The 16753-nt window shown below is 43.2% G+C and overlaps 2 protein-coding genes across 12 annotated transcripts in view; one reads left to right on the plus strand and one right to left on the minus strand.

Moving 5' to 3' along the window:
- Window positions 1-16753, plus strand: part of r (carbamoyl-phosphate synthetase 2, aspartate transcarbamylase, and dihydroorotase rudimentary) — a 160119-nt gene that overhangs the window by 66036 nt on the left and 77330 nt on the right. For all 10 annotated transcript variants that reach the window (XM_070133102.1, XM_070133103.1, XM_070133105.1 and 7 more), the window contains 12 exons: window positions 84-302; window positions 557-694; window positions 1122-1244; window positions 1619-1778; window positions 2121-2252; window positions 2724-2899; window positions 3085-3284; window positions 3586-3793; window positions 4064-4282; window positions 4530-4728; window positions 4981-5132; window positions 5279-5383. In XM_070133102.1, the coding sequence (XP_069989203.1) occupies window positions 84-302; window positions 557-694; window positions 1122-1244; window positions 1619-1778; window positions 2121-2252; window positions 2724-2899; window positions 3085-3284; window positions 3586-3793; window positions 4064-4282; window positions 4530-4728; window positions 4981-5132; window positions 5279-5383 (2031 nt within the window). The remainder of the gene's footprint in view (window positions 1-83; window positions 303-556; window positions 695-1121; window positions 1245-1618; window positions 1779-2120; window positions 2253-2723; window positions 2900-3084; window positions 3285-3585; window positions 3794-4063; window positions 4283-4529; window positions 4729-4980; window positions 5133-5278; window positions 5384-16753) is intronic.
- The window catches only part of LOC113813773 (uncharacterized), a 48293-nt gene continuing 37238 nt past the window's right edge, over window positions 5699-16753 (minus strand). For both annotated transcript variants that reach the window (XM_070133113.1, XM_027365833.2), the window contains exons 2-12: window positions 15719-15840; window positions 14699-14880; window positions 14283-14457; window positions 13606-13735; window positions 9718-10724; window positions 9429-9556; window positions 8585-8750; window positions 7834-8100; window positions 7438-7656; window positions 7196-7276; window positions 5699-7077 (exon numbers count right to left, since the gene is read on the minus strand). In XM_070133113.1, the coding sequence (XP_069989214.1) occupies window positions 6361-7077; window positions 7196-7276; window positions 7438-7656; window positions 7834-8100; window positions 8585-8750; window positions 9429-9556; window positions 9718-10724; window positions 13606-13735; window positions 14283-14457; window positions 14699-14880; window positions 15719-15787 (3141 nt within the window). In that variant the 5' untranslated portion in view covers window positions 15788-15840 and the 3' untranslated portion in view covers window positions 5699-6360. The remainder of the gene's footprint in view (window positions 7078-7195; window positions 7277-7437; window positions 7657-7833; window positions 8101-8584; window positions 8751-9428; window positions 9557-9717; window positions 10725-13605; window positions 13736-14282; window positions 14458-14698; window positions 14881-15718; window positions 15841-16753) is intronic.

Consider the following 16753-nt stretch of genomic DNA (forward strand, 5'->3'; position numbering starts at 1 on the left):
ATTATGTTTCAGATAAGCAGTATTTAATTATATGAGGTGCAGAAATATTTTTACAGGTAGGTAATTTTTTTCATTTCCCCCAGGTTAACGCTAGGCTGTCTCGCTCATCCGCCTTGGCTTCCAAAGCGACAGGGTATCCTCTGGCATACGTGGCGGCCAAACTCGCCCTTGGGAAAGCCCTTCCAGACCTGACCAACTCGGTCACGGCCTCGACCACTGCCTGCTTTGAGCCCTCGCTGGATTACTGTGTGGTCAAAGTGCCTCGCTGGGACCTCTCCAAGTTCAATAGGGTCTCTACCAAGGTGGGGGAAAAGGCTTGTTCTTTGGTGTTAAAACGTATGCGCAAATCCTGTAAGGTTGTAAGCTGGATATGTATATATACTTATTTTATAAAACAATTCCTTGAATAATGTATTTATATAGAATGCTTGTTTACTGAGAGTTATCTTGGATCAGGTGTTAATAGAGAGCCCTAGATTTATTTGTTATTACTAGATTTATTTCTAATTAAAAAGGACGCGTACCACAAATCCTCCATTAATCTCTACACTGACAGATTGGAAGTTCCATGAAAAGTGTCGGAGAGGTGATGGGCATCGGCAGGAGCTTTGAAGAGGCGCTGCAGAAGGCTTTGAGGATGGTTGATGAGACTACGAGTGGTTTCGATCCCTACTGCAGTGAAGCAGATGAAAACGTCAGTGGGGTTTATTTGTTCAGTTCCTATTTCGTAATTTCATTTTTGTGCGTTCAGTATGCGTGTACTTTAATAATAAGGGTATAGATATTTGTATTTTCAGGACAAATTGTTTAACATATATTTTTATTGTTTTTTGTGCATTAGTTGTTAGAAAGGTAATAAAATATTGTTCATCGAAGAATCTCTTTGAAATGAACTGAGGCTCTGACTTTGAAACTTTTTGACGATTAGCAATATGAAAAATCTCATTAAAAGACTTGAATATTGGACACATTAAGGCCATATTATTTAAAAATCAAAACCCAAATGGTTTTAACGAAGGAGAGAGCTGATGGATAACTCCCTTAAATGTTACGCAAATGATTGTAAATACAGCTTATATCTCATTTAAAAAAAAATCTTATCTTTTCTCTCCATTTCACAGGAACTCCAGCAGCCAACAGACAAACGCATGCTGGTTCTTGCAGCGGCTTTGAAGAAGGGTTGGGACGTTGAACAGCTGTACAACTTGACCAAAATTGACAAGTGGTTCCTCTACAAGATGAAGGTGAATTAGTATTTTTGTAATGATATTAAATTGGGACTGATTAATGAATGAATTATTTTTTGAATGAATAAGCTGTAGATGACTTTGGATAACAGATAATCCTAATGTACTGAATGATATTCAAATTATTATTTTGGGGAATTAATCGAAGAAATATTTGAAATATGGTTATATTGAATTTTCAAAGGATGAATTTAAATGTAGGGGAGATACGTTTAAGAATCAGTACATTCACAATGCAGGAGATGTTCATTCAGATTCATACCTCTTATACATTTGCCACAATGAATACTGTTCTTTAATTTCAATATTATTATTGCTGCGTTTATAATGTAAGTCTGCAAAACTAGTTCTCGCTTTGCCTTTTTCTGCAGAATATCACCGATATGTATGATAAACTAGAGAGCCTCGCCGATGAAGAACTCACAGAGGAGGTGTTGCAGCGTGCCAAACAACTAGGCTTTTCTGATAAGCAAATTGGAAATGCTGTTCAGTGCACCGATCTTGCTGTGCGTGCGTTGAGGGAGAAGCACAGTAAGTAAAGAAACGAGTAAAATGAAAGCTTGTTGATTATAATACTTGTTATGGATTAACTATTTTTTCTGGTCAATTATATAACTATAGGCCTATACACTTTTTGCTAGGGGACTGTTTGCTGGAGAAATGTCGTAAATAAGCTTGGCCAAGAGTTATATTTGATACATTTCTTCTTTATTATGAATTGAATTTAGTCATTTTTTGCGTTCATCATTGTTTTAAGCTATAGGAAAGTTAATTTAGTGTCATACAAATGTACAACTGTATAATGCTGTATAATACATAATTATGCATTTCATAAATTGTTTAGCTATAGTAATTATGTAATCTATTTTGCAGACATCATGCCTACGGTTAAGCAGGTGGATACGGTGTCTGCTGAATGGCCTGCTGCCACCAACTACTTGTATCTCACCTACAATGGAAACACTCATGACCTTGCCTTCCCTCCCGGCGCCACTCTTGTGATAGGTATTCTTTTTCCTATTTTTGTATTTTCATATTCATTGGTATTCATTCATGATCATTTTTTAGTTTTGTTTTGTGACAAGGACTTTTATTTAAAAGAGGGATGGTTAGTTTGTCTTTTGTCCTTTTTGGTTTTATCGTTAGCATATTATTTTTCTTATATCAAGTCGGTAGTATGTCATTGGTGTATGATTGAAATTACTTTGGTTTGAAAGGGTTTTCAGTTCTCAAAAATAGAAGTTGGGATAATTTTTTTCCTTGAAGATAAGAATGATATGAAAAGTTATTTCTCTAATCTATTGTCACTTTGAGAGCTATTCAGTCTCTGCAATAAGGAATCTTCTTGACTTTTGTTTGTACATGTTTTGCATAAATTGATTTCCCCAAATTACGTTTATTTGGATGTAGGGTTATAAAAGGTATGGATTAGAAAGTTTAGATCTTTTCTCTTTATCCATTTTTTCCCTCACACAGGCTCTGGTGTCTATAGAATAGGATCATCAGTGGAATTCGACTGGTGTGCAGTGCAGTGCCTCAGAACCCTTCGTAAATTGGGGCACCGGACAATCATGGTGAACTACAATCCGGAGACGGTGTCCACGGATTACGATATGTGCGATCGTCTGTATTTTGATGAAGTGTCCTTTGAGGTTAGTAATTTGTGATTTATTATATTTTTCTAGCGAAAGATCCATGAAGTTGAAATGTCTTTTTTTTGGTTTATTGATAAATGCTTCATGTGAAAGGGCAATAGATGATAATGTAAGTAGTATCACTTGTACTGTCACTGTCACTCTCCAGGATGAACATGACTAAATGAGTAACTCAATTCCAGGTTGTGATGGATATCTATAACTTGGAGAACCCCAAAGGCGTGATTTTGAGCATGGGAGGACAACTTCCGAACAACATTGCTCTCGATTTGCACCGTCAGAAGGCCCGCATCCTGGGCACGTCGCCAGAGTCTATTGATGGAGCTGAGAACCGGTTCAAGTTTTCGCGTATGTTGGATCGCATTGGGATCTCACAGCCTCAGTAAGTGTTTTTTTTTTTTTTTTGAACAAGTTTGATATTTGGCTTGTGTTTCATCTGGGAATACCTCGTGACAATTTGAGGTTTCATGGTTTTATGTTTGTGTCAACCAAGAGATATGAGACAATCAAACAACAAACGATTCCCTAAAAAAAGGAAAGAAAAGAAAAGAAAAAAAAATATAGTTATAAAAAACTATAGTTACAAAATTTGTAAAGCATAACCTATACCCAGTACTACAACCAGCAAGTCTTTATTTACCTCTGAATTGGCGTTCGAGCTCATCCTGTCCTGCCATCGCCAGGTGGAAGGAACTGACCAACCTCAAGTCAGCCCAAGCGTTCTGCGAGGAGGTGGGCTTCCCGTGCTTGGTGAGGCCGTCGTACGTGCTTTCGGGGGCGGCTATGAACGTGGCCCATTCGCCGCAGGACCTGGAGACGTATCTGAACCAGGCCGCGGCCGTTTCCAAGGAGCATCCTGTGGTGATTTCCAAGTTCATTTTGGAAGCTAAGGTAGGTGGTCTTGTTGCTTTTATCAGTTTTTTTTTTTTTAATAGCGGTTTTGTATTTGGTTGGCTGGTTTCGTGTGGCGTGTTAAAGGTTCATTAGTCTGAAATCATAATCTAGATATCAAAGCTTCATTTAATAATTTAGAATCGGCTTCCGCACAAAAATTTGCCCCCAAACATCCCACATAACCAGTCCATCTAATAATCCAGACACATCTCCCTCAAAAAAACTTCAACAAAGACACCACCTAAACCCAATCCACTCTCTCCCCAGGAAATCGACGTGGATGCCGTGGCCGCCGACGGAGAGCTGGTGTGCATGGCCGTGAGCGAACACGTGGAGAACGCCGGGGTCCACTCGGGCGACGCCACGCTCGTCACGCCCCCGCAGGACCTCAACTCGGAGACCCTGGCCAAGATCACCTCCATCTGCGCTGCCATTGCCCGGGCGCTCGAGGTGAACGGCCCCTTCAACATGCAGCTCATTGCGAAGGTAAGGACGGTGGATTGCTGTATTGTGTTGTGGATATGGGAAATATCGGCCTTTTTACGTTTAGAATTCAGAGATGTAAATGGAGTGTATAGTAAATGCATAAAGGTTTGTTGAGTTCCAATACTCAATGATGGGTAGATCTCTTTTCACCTTTACGTTGTGGAAAATGAAGTAAGAAATATGGATTTCGTTGATTCCACATCAACACAGTTATGATATTTAACTCCATGTGCATTTGCTCTCACAGGATAATCACCTGAAAGTAATCGAGACGAACCTGAGGGTATCTCGATCTTTCCCCTTCGTCAGCAAGACCCTAGACTTCGACTTCGTGGCTTGTGCGACCAAGGTGATCGTCGGGGAGAAGGTGGCCGCCACGGATGTGTTGCGGGGCTGCGGCAGAGTCGGGGTCAAGGTGCCGCAGTTTAGCTTTTCTCGTTTGGCTGGTAAGTGTGTCGCTGCAGGAAGAATATGTAGGAAAAAAATAGTAAAAGCAAGGAATAGTAATAGAAAAAAAAGTAAAATCAAGGAATAGTAATAGAAAAAAAAGTAAAAACAAGGTAAAAAACAGTAAAATCAAGGAATTTACATGGGTTAAAAGAATAATTTTTTATGTACCTTACGACGAATATGGGAATTTGTTACCAGGATACTTTTACTTGCCATTTATGAAGAAAAAAAATATTTTTGAATTATAGGTGCAGATGTGATGTTGGGCGTGGAGATGGCGTCCACAGGCGAAGTGGCTTGCTTCGGGGAGAATCGCTACGAGGCCTACTTAAAGTCCATGATTTCTACCGGCTTCGTCATTCCCCAGCGCTCCATTCTCCTCTCTATTGGTAGCTACAAGGTGGGTCGTGAGAGCTCAGAAGTACCACTGAATTTAAGATAACGTCTACGAATTTATACATGAAAGGTAATTTAAGAAGAAAATATAAAATGAAAGAGAATTCAAAATTCTGCGATATTATATACATATATCCCTGGTACTTTCAGCACAAGAACGAGTTGCTTCCGGCAGTCAGGACGCTGGCACAGATGGGATACAAATTATATGCTTCTTTAGGAACAGCTGACTACTACTCAACACATGGCATACAGGTAAAGTACAGCATTAACTACAGCATGACAATTTGTATGTGGACGTGGTAAGTCGTTGAGTAAAGCAGATATATTTTATATTGCATGTAATAGGACTCAGATGGAATAAATTGGAGGTACTTTGAATCAATTGATTAAATCGCTTAAAATAAATAAATATGCGATAAGCTTTGTACATATCTCAAAGTGAATGATATTGCATTGCAATGTTTACCGCCACAAAGTACTTTTTCAGGCACTGTAATGTGATTTAAAAAATGAAATGTGCTATATCACTGATGATACCATTGTTTTAACGGGGTTTAAAAGTCGGTATTACAAGGATAAGAGTTTATTTCTAATAATTTACATATATACAGATTCAAGATTTATACATTAAATCAATAACTTGTTTATATCTTTGAAGATCCATCGACGATAACTACCGCTGGTGAGCACCTTCAGAAGTAGTACTATTTGTAATGGATCTTCGAAGCTTATAAACCAAGTGCATATTAAGTTTTTTAACATCATCGGAAGATAAGTAATGCAGTTTCATTAATATATATAAAAAAGAAACGATATTCATAAGCAGGAGAAAAGACAGAGGAAAGTAAAAAACTAAAATGGATGCCATTTTAACATGGATATCATATTTGAGTACAGGGAATATATATACATTTTTTATTCTTTTATTGAATAGAAGAAGTTCCGCTCATTAATCATATTATGGAAGTACCAAGTTCATGAATGAAGTATAACAGATGGAGTAATAGTGACAATATGTATTTTCATAAAGTAATAGTTTCGTGATCATTCGTATCACACACTTCTATGATTTTTGTGTCACCGTAAGAGTATCATTTGATTATTATGCTTAAACATGATCTACCCAGCACGTAGATATCACTTTATACATCACTTTATTGCGGAAGTGGGAAGGACAAGACCCCACTTCTGACACATTACACTGAAGGGAACTCCTAGCCACAGCAGCCTTAGAGGTCCGTCGACGCCTCCTCCTCGTCCTCGTCAGAGAACACGACGATGGCCGAAGGGTCGTGGGGCGCGTTGGCGTTGTTCGTCGCCGACTGGGTCCTCTCCCTCATGAGCATTGCGTCGGACAGCGAGTCGTTGCTTTTGCTTTCCGTCACTTTCACTTTGTTAGTTTGTTGGAGTTCGTTGAGGTTGTCCACTAATCCGCTTAGATTTTTCTTGGTTAGCTTCAGGCCCGACACGGGGGAAGCTTTCATAGGGGGCGACGGCAGAGGCTGCTGCTCCTTCTTGAGCTCCCAGTTGGAGCCACGTATGTTGGGGTTGCCCAGCATGAGGTCGTGGGTGTCGGTCATGCCCCACGACGACCCCAGCATGTCCTTGACGCCTCCTCTGGAGGCCACGTTTAGCTCCTCGATCTCTCTGTGGAACACCTCGGCTTCTTGCCCGTTGCCGGTCTCCTCCATTAGCGTCGCCATGTTGCCCGCTAGCAGCAGGTACATGTACGCCTGAGGGTACGCCCGGTACTTGTTGGAGGCGCGCGCCATGCCGATGAAGTGCCTGGCGAACAGGCTGAGGACCTTGCCGGAGCGGAGATCTTTCACGCAGTGGATTTTGGCCTTGAGGTTTATGGTGGAGCGCCGCCTCTTCTTCCTCTGGTCGTCCTTGGAGGTGCGCTGAGCGGCGAGCTTCCGCTGCTGTCGAAGGGCGTGGAGTTGCTCCTGAAAGTTGGAAGGAGTTGGTTAAACTTGCAGGAATAAGCGTGTTCATGCATGATGTGTAAATTAAAAGTTGTGTGAATAATTTGCTTACAATGTCGAATTGGAAACTCAGACATACCTTCATGTCTTGATGTGCTCTTTCTTCTTCGGAGTCACTGTAGAGAACGTCTTCGCCTTCGTCAAGCTTTTTTATTTTTCCCTGAGAACAGACAGGATGCATCAGCCAGGTATAACAAAGGTGGAATACACTGCATAAACGGAAAATAAAAACATGAGATAAATGTGTTAATGCCAAAGGGAATTTCAAGAGAACGGATGACACCGTAGACTTTAAGAACGAGATTTGAAGATCCTCTTTACCGAAGACACGCCTTCTTCCCCCATCTCGTCAATGGCATCATCCTCTGTCAATCCCAGAAGCGCGGGATTTATCTGTCCAATGCTAAAGGACTTGGGGAGGAGAAGCTTGTACAGTTCACGTACATCGAGCATCGGGTAGAAATCCTCCTCGGTACGAATTCGCAGCATAGTGTGCATCATGTAAATTGGAAGGTTGTCTTTCATATTCTTCACTAATGCCTAGAAGTACAGAGAATGAAACGAGTCATAGTAGTTTAGTGGAAGTGGACGTATACCCATGTAATTATTCCGTGCCCAAGATGTATGTCAAGATACATGCGCGAGAAACCTCCAAGTTTCATGAGAGTGAAAGAAAGAATCTAAAATTTTCACCAAAGCCTTGTATTGTCCTCTTACCTGAACCTGTCTCAAGTAGCGCTCAGGTATGGTCTCCAGCATGTTGCACTTGTCGATGAAGTAGTGCGGAAGGTGTTCAGTGGAGAGGCAGTTGTAGAGAGTCTTAAAATAAGCCTTCAGTTTGTTGCCGAGCCTCTCCTCCTGCCAGTCCCTGAAGTTGTGCTCACACATCCAGTACAAGATGAACCGGAGATGCTGCGTCTTGAGGCCGGGGATCTCCTGCAGGTGGTCCCGCAGCAGGAACTCGACCATGAGGAGGAGGCGTATCTGGAAGGGGGAGTTTTTTGAGATGGGGGAAAGGAATAGAGGGAGGGAAGGAGAGAGAAAGAAAAAGAGAGGGAGAGGGATAATGAGAGATGGGGAAGAATCAGAGACTGAAGGAGAAGGTGAGGAAGAGGGAAGGAGAAATAGAGAAAGAGGGAGGGAGGAGAAGAAAAAGATATAGAAGGAGAGTGAATGAAAAAAGGAGAGGAAGAGGGAGAAGGAGAGAGAGAGAAAGGGAGAAGAGTAAAGGAGGAGGAGCAGATAAGAAAGAGGGAGAGAGGAGAGAAAGAGGAGGGAGGAGGAGGGAAAGAAAGAAGGAAAAAAATAAATACAACAAGTTTAAGAAACTTAGAAGAAGACTCACCCTCACCCTCACCCCCCTACACACCGAATCTTCAAATCCCCAACTTGAAAGTATCTCATTACAACCCTCCCTCCCCCCCAAAAAAAAAAGAAAAAAAATTAACGCCCATTCTTCGAAGCTAACCTGCGAGTGGCCAAGACTCCTCAAGAGGATCTGCTCCGCCTTGTTGAACTGAATCTGCCACTCCATCTTCATGACGATGTTCGGCTGCGATGGCTTGTAGTGGCCGATGGGGACGAGGTTGCAGCCCGTGTTGACGACTTCGTTGATGGTCGAGGACTTGGGCCATCTGAGGGGGTGGTGGTTGGGTGTCAAAGGAGGGATTGCAAAGGGGGGGTTGGGTTTCAAAGGAGGGGTTGCAAAGGGGGGGTTAGGTGTGAAAGGAGGGGTTGCAAAAGGTTAGTTGTGTATGAAAGGGGTTGTAAAGGGGTAGTTTTGTGTCAAAGGAGGGTTTTTTCTAAGGCCTGTGAAGGGGTAGTTGTGTGTCAAAATAGGGGTTTAAATGGGTGGTTGTTTGTTAATTAAAGGAGGGGTTGTAAAGAGGTCGTTGTGTGTTTAAAGTAGGTGTTATTGACTGGGCTCAGGGAATCGATCTCTCGGTATCTTTATATTGTGTGTATTCATGTATACTTGGGAAGAAAGTAAGGGTATTAGCTGGTACTGTTACAGCATATTATAAAGACCTTTTTTTGTCTAAGGGAATTATTGATGCTTATGATTCTCTTTCGCGTTTAAGTCATAGCAATTAACATTTGATAACTTGCATGATTGGTGTTTATGATTATTTTGAGTCAAAAGGTAAAGAACATCTGTATTTCAGAGATGGAATTTGTTAGTGGTGATATTAATGAGAATGCGTTGCTGTAATTTGAGTTTTTAAGAGAATGTAATTTGAGAGACTGTGTTTCCGTAACTTGAGTTTTTAAAGTGAACACGCTGTCTGCTGGAGACGGGAAGTGAGACGTACCTGTAGAGGGTCTTCGTGGTTGGGTCGGCCCTTGGCTTGCGGTCCCGGAGCTTCCACTCGAAGGCACAGCGAGGCCATTCCTTATGCAGGATTGTGGGGATGAACTCGGTGTTGAACTTAGGACCTATCTGTTGGCAGGCATTGGAGAGAGATAAGCACGAGGCGGTACGTCAAAGGATGTGCTTAGATGCCATGGTTGGTTCTCATGTATGTGTCATTTAGAAAGGATATTAGTGAGTTTATGTTTAAAGTGTTGATCGTGTTAGTACTGAAAAGGCAGGACACTTACCCCATCAATCATTAGTTCACTGGCAAGGATCGCGGGCATTTGCACTTGGCTGGAGTCAACTAGGTGTTCCTTCCCCATAATCTTAGCCAGGGTATCGAAATCCTCTTCAAAGCACTCCATGTACCTTTCTGAGGAGAAATAGGTCCTGAGTTCGGTGCGCGACTTGATGCCGTATGCGTCGTTTTCGGCACGCAGCCGAATCCTGCAGTTCATGAAGCAACCTGTGTTGATCGAGGCGTGCAGCCTGACCTCCTCCTTCGGCTTCTCTACGGCTGCTGGTTCGGCTCCGTGGTCGGTGCTGTCTTCACTCGCGGAATCCTCCTGGTGTGGCCTGACTTCGCTCAGGCTGACTTTCTCACTCTGCGAGTCCTCGTCCTCCTCCTCTTCGTTACCCTCCTCGATCCCTGCCAGAATGCGCTTCAGCGCGCTGAAGTTGTCGCCGCTGCTCTGAAGTTTCCTGTGCTGCTCCGACGTGATCTTGAGGCGGTCCATGTTCGGGTTCATCTTGGGGAACACCCCGCTGGGACGCCGCTCCGTCAGCAGCCGAGGGCCGGGCTTGGGGTCGGGGGGCGCCTTCGGGGTCATGAGTCCGGTCTTGATGATGCCGTTGGGCCTCTTCGGCGGGTTCTGCTTGGAGAGCCTCCCCGTCGGGTAATTGAGGGGCAGGATCCCGCTCGGACGACGCCCCATGAGGTGCGTGGGAGGCCTCATGGGTTCCTCGTCGAAGTTGTCCTCCTCCTCCGAATCCTTGTCTTCCTTTTCCTCTTCGTCCTCTCCCCCCTCTTCGATCGAGGAGACTTGCTGCAGAAAGTGCCGAGCCTCATGCCTGGTGGGGGAAAGGTCGTCCTCGTCAGGGGACACCACGGAGCTCCTTCGCAGGGGCCGCATGTCTACCACGGGGTCGGGCTTCGTCTCGTCCACAGGGGGCATGAAGGCGTAGATGTCCTCGTAGGTGTTGTTGCGAGAGACGCCCGGGATGATGTCTGCGCAGCGGAGGCGCACGTAGCCTGCCAAAGGGATGGGCCGCTGCTTTTAGACTGGCTCTTAGACTGGCTGCGAAACTGGCTGTCAGAAGGGCCGTTACGATGTCTGTCTGACTGGTTTTAGATTGGTTAATGTTGGTTAGATTGACGATAAGATTTATTGATGAGTGAGCATTAGGCTTGATGGTTCGACAGTCATACAAGTAAAATAAAGTTTAGGCAAAAGAATTACCGCCAATAAGCATGATGTGGCGGTTTGCCACATTATGCTTAGTGTTTCCCGTCTTATGCTAATGAAAATGGAAATTGGGCGTGAGCATGCATGTCATTAAAGGAAAAGAAAGGAAGAGAAAGAAAGACAGAATAAATGAATGAGAACGTGTATAATAGCTTTACTTGGTAACTAAAACGAAATTAAAAGTGGTGCGTCAGTTGGCAAACGTGTAACCGGTGAATTGATGTATCCATTCTAGACCAAGATAAGAAATCAGCTGTTGAAAGCAAAGATAACATTTTCTGTCAGAAGTGCTTAAACATTTAATTAACCATTAATCATTTAATCTAAATCTGCTTGTCACTTTTTATATTAAATTTCATCGTTTTACTATACGGAAATTGATATATTAAACACTTTATTAAATCTGTTTTTATTCCCTTGGATAATCGTCAACATTCACTGTTTATTATGACATTTTACCTTACATTTGTATGGTTAGTGCAACCACCTCTGATCATTCGTCACCAATTATAGAACATTATTAGTTATCAGTATAAATGTCATCATCAGTTTTCACCTTCGTCAGTATCAGCCTCAGGCAGCCATCAATCACCCCCCCCCCCCCCCCGCTCACACAGTCTTTTTATTTTTCTGTCTCTGTATCTATCTCTTTCAATCCTCTTCTCGTTCTATCTTTTTCAATCCTCTTCTCGTTCTCTTTCTATCTTTTTCAATCCTCTTCTCTTTCTCTTTCTATTCTTTTCTCTTTCCCATACTTTTTTTTTCTCTTATTCTGCCTCTCTACTTCTCGTTCTGTTTCTATTTCTTCTCTCTCTTTTCATCCTCCCCTTTCCACCTCCTTCCTCTCTCCTCCTCCCTCTCTCCCTCTCCTTCACTCCCCCGCCATCCTCCTCTCCCCATCTCCCCTTCACCTCCCCCCCCCACCTCCACCCTCTCCCTTATCCTCCACCCACTTCTAATCTACCCCTTTTCCTCCTCCACCCACTTCTAATCTACCCCTTTTCCTCCTCCACCCACTTCTAATCTACCCCTTTTCCTCCTCCGCCCATCTCTCCCCTCCCCCCACCTCTACCTCCCCTCTCCCCCTATCCCTAGTTCCCCGCTATCCTCCTCCCCTCCCCTCCCTCTCTTTATTAAAAGTACAAAGGGCGTTAGAAATCTTTTTTTTTCAGTTATTTGAAAATTTGTTTGGTTTGATTTTTTATTTGTTTTGATTGTTGTCGATGTTTATTTCTTATACGCTCGTACTTCTTTTTTTTTGCGTTCGTGTTTTGTTCTTGATTCTCATTTGTTGTTTTTTGTAGTTGGGTGTTTTTATTTGTCTTTATTTCCAGATTCTTGTGGTTGTATAGTATTGTCATTGTAATTGTCTTTGTCAATTTCTTTGTCATTGTCATTTTAGATCTCTTGATAACTTTGAGATCGAGAAAAAGGTTTTAATACTTTTTTCTTGTAATATTAAACGATCGTGATAATGATTATAATAACAATCCCTGTAATGCGGAAAGATTAAAAGTATGATATTATATATAAAAAGAAAGATAATACTAATGATACAAGGTTTTGAAATCATGTTATTGAGATTTACGTAATCGAGCGCCGAAAGTGTCCCCTTTTGACACTTTTCTGATAGGGTAGAATGATCGGTGATATGAGATGTTTTTTTTTTTTTTTTTTTTTTTTTTTTTTTTTTTTTTTTTTCTATCGCTCTCTCTCTCTCACCCTCCTCCTCTTCTGTCACTTCCCATTCTTTGCCTCTTCTCCTCATCTTTCTCGGGTTCCTTCTCTCATCTCTCCCTCCTCCTTCCCCTTCCTCTTCTTCTTCTTCCTCTTCCTCTTCCTCTCCTCTTCCTCTCCCCCCTCCTTCCCCTTCCTCTCCCTCTCCCTTTCCCCTCCCTCTCCCCTTCCCCTTCCCCTCCCCCTTCCCCTCTCCCTCCCACTTCCCCTCCCCCTCCCCCTCCCTCTCCCTCTCCCTCTCCCTCTCCCTCTCCCTCTCCCTCTCTCCCTCTCTCCCTCTCTCCCTCAGCCGTCTAGGTCCTAGGGAGAGTATAAAGAAAGGAATAGATAGGAAGGATGCGAGAGGAAAATAGAGAGAACAAGGAATAGAAAGAAAAAAAAATAGAAAAAAAATAAATAGAAAATAGAAAAAAATAGAGAGCGAGAAGAACAAGATCGGAGGAGGATTAGAATGATGGAATAAAGATACAAAAAAATGTAAAAAACGAGCGAAAGGAATAGAATTGAAAGAGGGAGAGTGGAAAGGAAACGCAAGGAGGCAAATAGAGGAAGAGGAAGAATGTGAAGAATGAAAGTGAGAGAGAGAGAGGAAGACTGAGAGGGGGGGGGGGGACGGAGAAGAGAGAGAGAGACCGAAAAGGAAAGTAAGAAAAGGAAAAACGCTGACATAAGCCATAGAGGAGGAAGAAGAGGAAGTGGAAGAAGAATAAGAAGAGGAAGGAAAGGAAAAGAAGAAAAAGAAGTAAAAAAAGAATGAAAGAAGCATTAGTAGAAGAAAAAAAAGAAAGAAGAATTACAAGAAACGAAGAAAAATAAAAAAACGAAAATAAAGAAGAACCCCCCCCCCAAAAAAAAAACTAACAAAAACAAAAAACAGAACGAGAAGCGAAACAAAAAAAATTGAAACAAACCACGGAATCTTTCTCTCACCCATGTGTCTCTTGGAGTACTCTACGCAGAACCTGTAGGCGGGACCGTCCAGATCGGCGTAGTTCCTCCTCTGCAGCTCCTCGTACTGGTCGTCGGGATACACCTCCACGTTGTCATGCACTATGTATACCTGTGGGGGGGAGGATGCGTGGTTGTAGGGTGAGGTCGGTGCGGTAGGGGTGGGGGGAAGGTCTGTGAGGTTGTGTGGTCGTGTTTGTCTCTCTTTGTGTCTGTCTCTGCCTGTCTGTCTTTCTTTCTGTCTCTGTCTGTCTGTCTCTCTCTCTCTCTCTCTCTCTCTCTCTCTCTCTCTCTCTCTCTCTCTCTCTCTCTCTCTCTCTCTCTCTCTCTCACACACACACACACACACACACACACACACACACACACACACACACACACACACACACACACACACACACACACACACACACACGCGCGCGCGCGCAAAGCATCTCTCAGTAATTGTTAAGGGGAAATTATGAGAAAAAATGTTTTATAGAATGATCTGCCATCATTCATTATTTATTCCTCCATATGGAAAAAAAATAATGGCCAAGGAACCCCGACTTCCGAAACACCCCAGCTAAAGACTGCAGTTTTATTTGTTTATTTATTAATTTGTCTATTATTTATTTATTCATTTATTTATTTACTTATTTACTTGTTTATTCATTTACCTGCAACGGCGAAGGAAGCTCCATGTAGTTCTCTCCCTTCGGTAGGAAGAGGGCGTGGGTGCCTGATATCTCCTCGAAGCCGCCCATGTACATGATCTTTCTCTTGGAGAGGGTCATCTTCTTGCTCAGGGCTTGCTCGCGGTCCCGGATGTGGTTGCTGATCTCTGCCTTGTCTCTGGGAGGTAGAGGAAGAGGTGTAGGAGTAGATGTAGGAGTAGGTGTAGGAGTAGATGGAGGAGTAGGGAGGGTAGGATGAGAATGATGATGATGATAAGAACGACGATGAGGAGGACGAAAAAGAGCGTCGGCGAATGACTTGACTTGAAATATTACTCAAGAAATATTACTCCACAAAAAAAAAACAAAAAGTAAAACGAAGTCAAAAACTCCGGTTCCAACCCGAAGGCGACACGCACTTGCCATAATTCTTGTAGAACTGCAGCGACACCACCAGCAGGTTGAGGATGAAGTTGTCGGGGCGGTCGTGGAAGTCCTCCCTCATCTTCTCCAACACCAGGAGGTTGAGCTCCCGCTGGCGCTCCTCCCACTGCACCACGGCCGAGGGACCAGACTCGATCCCGAAGGCGGCGGCTGTGGGCTGAGGGGGAGAGGGGGAGGGTGATTGGTGGGGATGGGGGAGAGGGAGAGGGAGAAGGAGAGAGGAAGGGAAGAAGGAGAGAGAGAGAGTAAGGAAGGGGGAGAGGGAGAGAGAGAGGAAGAGAAAGGAAGGGGGAGAGGGAGAGAGAGAGAGAGAGAGAGAGATGAGAGAGAGAGAGAGAGAGAGAGAGAGAGAGAGAGAGAGAGAGAGAGAGAGAGAGAGAGAGAAAGAAGGGGGAGAGGAAGAGAGAGAGAGAGAGAAAGAAAGGAAGGGGGAGAGGAGAGAGAGAGAGAGAGAGAGAAAGGAAGAGGGGAGAGGGAGAGAGAGAGAGAGAGAGAGGAAAGGAAGGGGAAGAGAGAGCGAGAGAGAGAAAGGAAGGGGAAGAGAGAGAGAGAGAGAGAGGGAGAGAGAGAGAGAGAGAGAGAGAGAGAGGGAGAGAGAGAGAGAGAGAGAGAGGAGAGAGAGAGAGAGAGAGAGAGAGAGAGAGAGAGAGAGAGAGAGAGAGCTAGGAAGGGGAGAAGGAGAGAGAGAGAGAGGAAGGGGGGAGAAGGAGGAAGAGAGAGAGAGAGAGAGAGAGAGTGAAAGAGGAGAAAGTAAGAGAAAAAGAAGTAATAGGAAAAGCCGATATCTTGAAAGCAGGAGAGAGAGATGAAAGGATATAAAAAGAGCAATGAAAGCGACGAGGGAAAAATAATGTAAAAAGAAAGTGATAAAATAAAGGGTCGAAGAAAAGTGAGGAGATAAAGAACCAGAGAAGCAAATTCCGCTCTCCAGACAAGCCAAAAAAAAAAAAAAAAAAAAGAAGGAAGAGAAAGTGAATTTACTACTGGCAACTCACCACTGGCTTGACCGAGTCGTCGACGCCATCTGAAGCAGCACGGGTGTTCTTGAAGCACTTGGCCCCCATCCCTCGCTGCGGCCGCCAGGGAGGGCGCGGCGCTCCCCGTCACCAAACGCCTCCTGCAGAAGGCCGTGGGGGAGGGGGTTAGCGAGGAATGCAAGGAGGAAGGAAGGAAGGAAGGAACAATGAGGGTGACGAGAGGCAAAGGGATAGAAAGTCGTCATGATGATGAGAAATGTATTAATTTGTATTTAATGGCTAGTAAATTAGAGTTATTGATTTTGTTAGTTTTTGCGGATGCTGTGCCTGGTACCTTGGATTATGCTGGTTATTCATATATGCACAAGCTATCTACTTAAGAGTATGCACACCTCTGGAATCTATGGGGCCGGATTCACTAACATACGGTCGTAACGCATTTACCAGCGGCCATTTACCATTGCGTTTACCAGTCATGGCAAAGCGGGATTCACGAAGAAATGGTACTTTGGATATGCTGAGTTACAATCGTAAATCGACTCTTTCTAATGGTAGCCAACAGAGGGCTCTGATAAAGCAATTCGACCAATCAGCGAGCGCTGTACATAATCTTTTAGGTTCATTCGGCCAATCACGTAGCATGTAAACAGAACTAGACACAGCGAGATTGTTTAAATACTCGTCAGAGCTAAAACACTATTTAAGCACATGTAAAAAAAAATATATATATATTTATTTGATCATATCCAACAGGTTGGATATATATTTACTGTATAGATAGGAACCAATACAAACACTGTTATATTAATATATTATTGTTAACTCACACCAAAGAGACAGTCCAAACAGCTTTTTAATTATATGTTTTCATCATTGCCAGTTTATATATCAGCAAGGTAGGTTTTTCTATTGCATTTGTAATAATTATGTCAGAGATTTTTTAAAAAGTTCACCTATTTATCGGTTCCATGCATTCTAGTATAATGTAGGCCTATAAGTTTACGAGAATTTGTGTGGATTTTGTTTTTGTTAGTTTCATGTGAAATTTGCTTT

The sequence above is a fragment of the Penaeus vannamei genome, chromosome 18, assembly GCF_042767895.1.
Source record: "Penaeus vannamei isolate JL-2024 chromosome 18, ASM4276789v1, whole genome shotgun sequence".
NCBI classification, from domain to species: domain Eukaryota; kingdom Metazoa; phylum Arthropoda; class Malacostraca; order Decapoda; family Penaeidae; genus Penaeus; species Penaeus vannamei.